The sequence below is a fragment of the Crocodylus porosus genome, unplaced genomic scaffold (genome assembly GCF_001723895.1).
Source record: "Crocodylus porosus isolate Cpor-Errol unplaced genomic scaffold, CroPor_comp1, whole genome shotgun sequence".
NCBI classification, from domain to species: domain Eukaryota; kingdom Metazoa; phylum Chordata; order Crocodylia; family Crocodylidae; genus Crocodylus; species Crocodylus porosus.
In genome coordinates, this window is record NW_017728907.1 from 41,770,110 (window position 1) to 41,777,701 (window position 7,592).

At 40.6% G+C, this 7,592-nt stretch overlaps 1 protein-coding gene and 1 long non-coding RNA gene across 2 annotated transcripts in view; one reads left to right on the forward strand and one right to left on the reverse strand.

Moving 5' to 3' along the window:
• ADGRL4 (adhesion G protein-coupled receptor L4) overlaps positions 1-7,592 on the forward strand; it is a 168,621-nt gene that overhangs the window by 26,232 nt on the left and 134,797 nt on the right. The window contains exon 2 of the mRNA XM_019531211.1: positions 4,025-4,109. Within this exon, the coding sequence (XP_019386756.1) occupies positions 4,025-4,109 (85 nt within the window). The remainder of the gene's footprint in view (positions 1-4,024; positions 4,110-7,592) is intronic.
• The window catches only part of LOC109307355, a 31,730-nt gene continuing 26,992 nt past the window's right edge, over positions 2,855-7,592 (reverse strand). Inside the window, exon 3 of the long non-coding RNA XR_002100244.1 lies at positions 2,855-2,939. This is a non-coding gene — a long non-coding RNA (uncharacterized LOC109307355). The remainder of the gene's footprint in view (positions 2,940-7,592) is intronic.

The window sequence follows — 7,592 nt, forward strand, 5'->3', positions numbered from 1 at the left end:
GAAGTAGCGCCTCCTGATATCTAACCTAAACCTACCCTCTGCTAGCTTGTGACCGTTATTCCTGGTCACTCCTGGCGGTGCTCAGGGGGAACAGGGACTTCCCCAGTGCCTGCTGGTCCCCTCTGACTAGCTTGTAACAGGCCACTAGATCCCCCCTCATCCTTCTCTTGATCATGCCTACACACAGGGAAACAGAAAATATACGGGGAACAGTGCTGCTAGATCTACTCAGGTTAATTTTGTCCAGTGTTTCGTATTATAACACTTTTTTAGGTTGTCTCTGAGTTTGCCAAATGTTAGCTGTTCGTGGTGAAATCTTGTATGATGACTGTCTGGCTCAGGTAAAGATTTCTGGAAGGTTTCTGCAAAATGTATTCAGCTGATTTGGATACCATGGTCAGGGAAAAAGTATAATGTTCTGTTGTGAAGTTTTTGGACTTCCATGCCATGGAGTAAGAGTTTCAATTTATCTGTGGTCTTTGTGTCAGAAATGTGACTAGATTCTCAGAGAATTGAAAGAATAATTTTTTAGACATGGCAGTGGCATCCTGATCCTATTGATTTGAATGTGGTTTATGTTATTACTCCCTATTTTGAGGTGGATTGAAGATTATCTAGGAAAAAAATCTCTTTACAATCAACCCATTTTCATTGTTACTTCAAACTATGTGATGAAAAAAGTATAAAAGTCAAATTCCTAATAGACATTAGAATTATGTTCTTACTTGTTTCGTTACCAAGGTGAATCTGTTACAAATTAGCAGAAAACTGTCCCACCCTAAACAGTGCCAAGTTGGGGGCCAATCTTAGAGGGGGCACATGCCCCACCTCTTATCCCTCCTACCAGTCACCTGTGACTTTGGATTTTTTTTTGTATTTGCCTAAATGTGTTGTACTATATCTTTGTTTGACAACGTCCAACTTGTAATCCAAATATGTTATTTGTTAAATTCTAAGTTCTTTGTTGCTTTATGTTTTCATTCAATCTTTAATAATATCCAATATAGCCTTTGTTGCATGTCCTATGCAAGAGACTTTTTAAATATAGGTACCGGGGGGGGAGGGTTGAATGTTTGTTTTGTTTTAATTCCATCTTTAATATTATTTTGACGCTTATAACTTCAGCAGGCTTCCAATGTCAGTATTTTTTAAACTAGGTTGTGATGCCTTCCCAAGATTAAATTACTGATGAAGGCATTTAACTAGGACATTTCAGACCTATCCTTGAAACCTGGAAAAGGCGTTGACCAAATGTATAAAATCTACCAGTTTTGATACCAATAACATGATTTCTTTTTCTGAAAATTAATATTTGTGTTGTGTTCTTTGGCATTTTACTTTTGCACTGACATGCCTATGACCCTAGGATTACTTGGATCATTAGCAGATTCTGGCTACTTAAAAGTAATCCCAGATTATTTTATCTAATCAAGTGTAGTGTAGTGTAGCATATATATACATTCTTTTACATTTTTCAGGGCTATAGTCTTTTTGCACCATGGAAGTCAGTAATAGGAATCTTAACCTGAATTATGTGAGGGACTTAAGGATTTCCACTAATTATATAAGTAGGAATCATTCAAGGGAATTCAAATTATTCCGCTTTGGTTTGAAAATTATATTGTGAATTGAAATAGCATAAAAATGTAGATGAAATGTAGAACAGGCCATAACTGGTTCTCGTGTGTGTGAATGTTTGTTTTTAGATGGAGATGTGTTTCTTACTTTTAAAGGGGGGAAGAATCTTTAAGTTTTCTTCTGAAGGTTGTTGTCTTTTCATCAGTTTTCACCATTGTGAGTACTACTATTTTCATTCAAGGTTCATCAAATAGTCACTAATGATTATGCTGATCTGAGTTTCTACACTTGTTTTCTTTTCCAAAATATCCCCTTACAAAAGTTTTCACATTGCTCAATGAATCAAAGCCAGACAGCATTGCAGTTTACTACTTTTAGAAGCTTAGGATCCTTATGGAGACAGAAGCATCATTTTACAGGTATTGTTAGGCAAAAAAAATCTGGATATTAAGCCATTATTTGTACATTAGCAACTTTTCCCCAGGTAGGATTTATCATTTCAAGACATTTTGTTTTGTGTGTAACTCCTTTTTTGTCTAATCACCTCTAAAATTATGAACACTCTAAGAATAATACATTCTGAATAGCAAAACAGCTTGAAATATTCATAACTAAGAATGCAACTGGTATTGCTCATAAACAAAGTTGTTTGGAGACCCCTTTATTAATTTTTAATTTATTTTCAGTCAATTCCTTATTACTTCCAAATTCCTGTAGGGGATTCTGTTAATTAGTCATGTGTAAAATATTCATTAAAAACAGCTTCCTATTTTCTTCTTTTATTGCAAATTTACATTTCTAATCTTATAACCAAAATAAATGCCATTGGGTAGAGGGACCATATTAATTTTGATCAACCTCTTGAAATAGAAACCCACACAACAAAAGATATGGTAATGAAACCACAGTAACACTGAGATACCACGTAGTCAGAAACAGGCATACAAATGTCGAACTGTTACCTTACCGAAGCAGTTGGAAAAAACAAAAATCAACATTAGGAAAAAAGTAGAAGAAAACCTGCTTTCAGCAATATTGCTATCTTACGCTTAACACTGCTCCACTGATGTTGATTGAGTGACTTAAGCTATTACTTAGGAAGAGTAAATGTGACATAACCAAGTCCAAAGAAAATGGATTTCGAAAAAAATATATATTTTTTCTTCATATAGTTGTTCAGTTTCACTTCAGTTTACCTGATAATAAAGTTAAAGAAGCTTAGTCCTGAGATTTTGTTACTGGAGTTCATATGGATTTTCTTTTTCTTTTTTTTTGTTTTTTTTTGCTTTGCCATGTGCCTCTCTTCTGTTCCTGTGGGTGTCCATTTTCTGGTCTCAGCTCAGTTCCTGTGGGTGTATATTCTATATAGAGAGAGGGACAGGTAGGATATTAGTACTTCTTTCTCCCATTCTTCCTCAGTCTTGTGGATTAGACCCTGATCCGACAAATCTGTATTCATATATTTAGTTTTAAGCCTGTGATTAGCTCAGCTGAAATGAGTAGAATTTCCCAAGTGCTAAGAAGTTAATGGTGTGCATATGTATTCGGAGGATCACGGCCTTAGATTGATAACATTTAAAGGTAGGGAGATGGAGTGTCTGACTACGCGCTTGCGAGTTGTCTACAAATATGGGGCAGCAGTCTCAGTTGGGTGCTACCATTTAATACAACCTAATAAATTACTGACCCACCTTCCATTGCCCTGTAATACAATGGTTTATCACATTCCCGCCCACATAGCTGTGCATAGGACATATTTTTTTTCTCAGTTAATTTTTTGGCAATAAAAAAGAAAAAGAAAAATGTACAGAAAAAAATCCCCCACAAAAAAGTTCTGTACTGAAATCAGAAGCCAAATCTGTAACCTGGCAAAGATCTGCAAAAAATTAGGGGCTATTTTTTTCTCTCAACAGGGCACATCTCCCACTGATGTCAGACATATGGCAAATTTGCTAAAATAAAGCCAATTTTGTTTCTTTTCTCTTTTGTTGTCAGGATGGCAGGCAGGCGCTCAAAGAGAAAGTGTTATTATTCTTGTTCACCTTCCTAGAGAAGAGATATTAAAGAAGCAGGGAGAAGTGTGCTAGCTATGATACCAACTGTAGAGCAGCAACTTTTAAAAGCATAAGTCATAGCACCAGGCAGGCCAAAGCTGAAGTGTTCACCCCTTCATTTCTTTTTTATACTAAATAAAGAAGTAATTAAAATGTCCTCTGCCAGGCAGCAAAAATGGGAGGGGAGGGGAGGGGTGGAGGAGGGGAAGAGAGAAAGAACTGTATATAATAGAAGGGGCTGGAATATAAAACAAATCTGTAAAAGAAAAAAATTGAAAGTATCTTCTGAGCACAGAAAGACTGCTGCCTCAAATGCCAGCAGATTCAGTTAGAATCGCATGAATGCAGCTTTCCACAACACAAAAACAAAACATTTTTTATGTGCTTACTAGGGGCCAATCCACCGCTGCTCCCATTATTTATGGATTTGGATGGTCCTGAACACAAAGGAACTGATTCAGTCCTACAGGACAAAAGGTAGGCTTCATAGCACCCACATGAAGGTCAGTGCCATGTATGTGCCATGACACACTGCTCCAATGGCTACCTTGTGCATTACAAAAGGCGAGTAGCTTGGGAAGTGGTGGATTGGTGTCGGGTGTTAGATTAGCAAGACCTTCATGCCTTTTAGTGAAATAGCAAGCAAACCCCACGGGCTTTGTAGCCTTAGCAGCAGTAACATTCACAAAGCATCCTGAGAGAAAAACATCTTTCTCCCCCCAGCACATGCAGACTCTCAGGCTAGTTATGCACTATTGCATTCTCATCCTCTAAATTCAAGCCAGTGCAAATTAATGCTGACTGAAGTGCTATTGGCAGTAGTGGCTGTCAAAATCCCGCTGCCAGATGGCTGGTACAGGGCATGAGCCAATAAATTCCATTTATCTCCCAGACGGTGAATTCTGAAGACCCTTAGTCATACAGTTTTCCCTACAGGAAAACTTTCTCTCTTTCTGGTGCCATTTTTCAAAAAATGCACCAGGTATACAATGTACAGTGTGTAGAATGGCTTTGAGACCTCTAGTTCTGCCAGAATAGTCAATGGAGCTGATTCTCCAACTTGCTGCATTTTCACGTTGCCACTTGCCCCTTTGCAAAGCTGTGGGAAAATGCAGCCTCTCATTTGCTAGAAGTTTCCATGCGCTTTGCACACAAGGAAGTGACTACAGGAGAGGCAAAGTGATGAAAAATGTGGCCTTGGGGAGTCCATCCCAAAACAAAACTGCCCTTTTTCCTTAATGTCATTATAATGTGAACTCTTATAATGTGAACTCTTCCTTAATTTTATTCACCGTTTTCCCACCTCACTGTCTTAATGGTTTTCTCGATTTTACTCAGACACAAGCACTTACAAGCTGTGATTTACTCTTTCCCTAGTGTGATCTTTCATTTTTTTACAAAATGCTCATCTAACCATTGCCCAATCACAATTCAGCATCCTATCTCAAGTCCTTTAGAAGTATGTATCGTCAACACTTAAAAAATTGACTTATTTATTATAACTCCCTATTCTAACTGTAATTGCGATCAGTGCCAAATTAATCACATCCTCAGGGTCATTAAAGATTATGTTGAACAATGCTAGCTGGACTGAGCCATGACTCATGCTTGATAATACCTTATCTGAAAACTAATCGCTACCACCACACCATCATCTTAACCCAGCAATTCATCTCCATTATCTCAGTGGCTCTTCTGATTACCACTTGATCAAAACGTCTTGCTAAAATCAAATTAACTTTCCCTTCCAGCTTTTCTTTATTTTCCCAGTACTGTATGTGAAAAAAGCTGCTCAGGTGATGTTAGTCTGAGCTCAGCAAAGCTAGGTTGACTCTTGTGAGATGTTTTCCAGTCCCTCCGTTTCCCATAAATGTATTCATTGGGTATACATTCAGGTTCTTCACCTGGAGTGAAAATCTAGTTAAAAGTTTGACAAGTGTCTGAGTGGTCCATCCTTCCTTTCTTTTAAAGTGAAGCATTATAATTTTCCCAGCTTTTGGGTACTGCAGCACCATTTGCAGGATTTGTCATATAATATTAGTAATGGTTCTGCTTGTTCTTTCTCCAAATCCTTCAGGCTTCTAGGATGTAGCCCTTCTGCGTCTGGAGCCTCCATTGTTAACTTTGTTAAATATATGTTTACACTCTCCCTCCTGCAAATTGGTTTTACATTTTCCCCTTTGGTTTCTTGAATCGTGCTCCTAGTCCATGTCTCTTCGTGATTCTTAGCTATTAAAAGCTGAGGAGAAATATTTACATGGGAGTTTTGCCATGCCTAAGTCCTTGGTGATTGTTCTTCCTCCTCTCTCCTCTATTATTCAGAGGTCTTGTTTTATCTTTTGTTTCTCTTTTCCCCTGGATACATTTGAAAACTCTCTTCTTATTTCCCTTCACCACTCCTGCTAACAGGAGTTGATTATATTTTTAAGCTTCTCATTTTTCTCTACAGTTCTTGACTGCTATCATGTGTTTTAGATTTTTTTTTTAATCTCTGTCTTTTAAAATGTTTTATGCAAATCTCTTCTGTACTTATTAAACTTCCTTTTTGAAGGAGGAGGGTTTTAATGTTTTATTTGAAATTCTTCAGATACAAAACCTACACAGAGTAATATGGTAAATAATGAAAAGTGTTTGCTACTCTTTACTTCAAAGCACAAGTTTTAACAGGAGACTCCTTAGGTCTCAAAGAAACAATTAAGAAAGTAAGTGAAAAAATTCTGAATTATTCTTAGAATAAGTTTTCTGAAAATGTCTACAATAAGATGTAGTATGTATGGTTTTAGACATACAGAGTGAGACAGCATACACCAGCTGAGCGGACAGGCAACATGGACTAAGTGGCCAGTGGGATTCTTATTTAGCAGTAACGTCATTCAGATGTATGTTCACTTAAATGCAGACTAAGACTGGCAGGAATGAGGGTAGAATTAGGCTACTGACCTAATAGGCCTATGCTAATAGAGAAGTAATGGATTTGGATTCAGTCAATTTTGGAGACGAGAGATTCGATTCAAAGATTTGGATCACTGTCCTGAATCAATTCAGCCAAATCAGCTTCAGAAGATTCAGCACTGGTTTGGACAGATTCGGTGATTTGGATCAGCTGAGGAGAGGCAGGCACAGCTGGGCAGCTGCTCTAGCTGTGCCTACCTCTCCCCAGGCGGGGTAAGCTGTGGGAGAAGCCCCCGTGGCTGCCCTGTCCGACCCCATCCTCCACCCAGCCCCAGCCCAGTCCCAGCACTTTAAAAAAAAGAAAGCCCTGTAGTCACCGGCTGTAGGTGTGGTGATTCCGGCTTCTGGGCACTCATGGCAGAGCCCCCCTGAACAGCGGGGGGCAGCGGGGATCGCCCCCGCTGGCACCCATGCAGCAACTGCCCCATGGGTGGGCGCAGCCCAACTCAGCAGGGTGCCATGCACTGCCTGGAAGCTGGGGCCGCTGGGGCTGAACACTGTTGGGCTCTGATAAGTGCCAGGAGGCTGGGCTGGGCAGGGGATGGGGCCAGGCGGGGCAGCCATGGGGGCTTCTCCCATGGCTCCTCTAGCTGTGCCTGCCTCTGTCCCAGTGTGGGGAGCCACAAGGGCTATGCCTTGCTGCTGCTTGCCCAGGCAGTGTGGGGGAGGGGGCAGAGGCACAATGCAGGTGTGGCTCACACCGGGCAGCAACAGGGAATAGCCCCTGCTACCAGTGCTACTGCACTCACATCAGCACTGAGAGCAGGGGCACTGCTCTGTCACCACTTGCCAGCCAGTGTGGGAGAGAAGGGCAGGACGTGGGTGCAGCAGCACTGGGAGCAGGGGCTATGCCCTGCTGCCACTTGCTCCCTTCTGCCTGGAGCAAGCTGCTTCCGCATCCCGCCTCCACCACCCCGTCTGGGAAAGTGCCGCAGGGCAGAGCCCCCACTTCCAGCACTGCCGCATCTGCAGCCTGTGCCTCCCCACCCCTCTCCCCAAATAACGTGC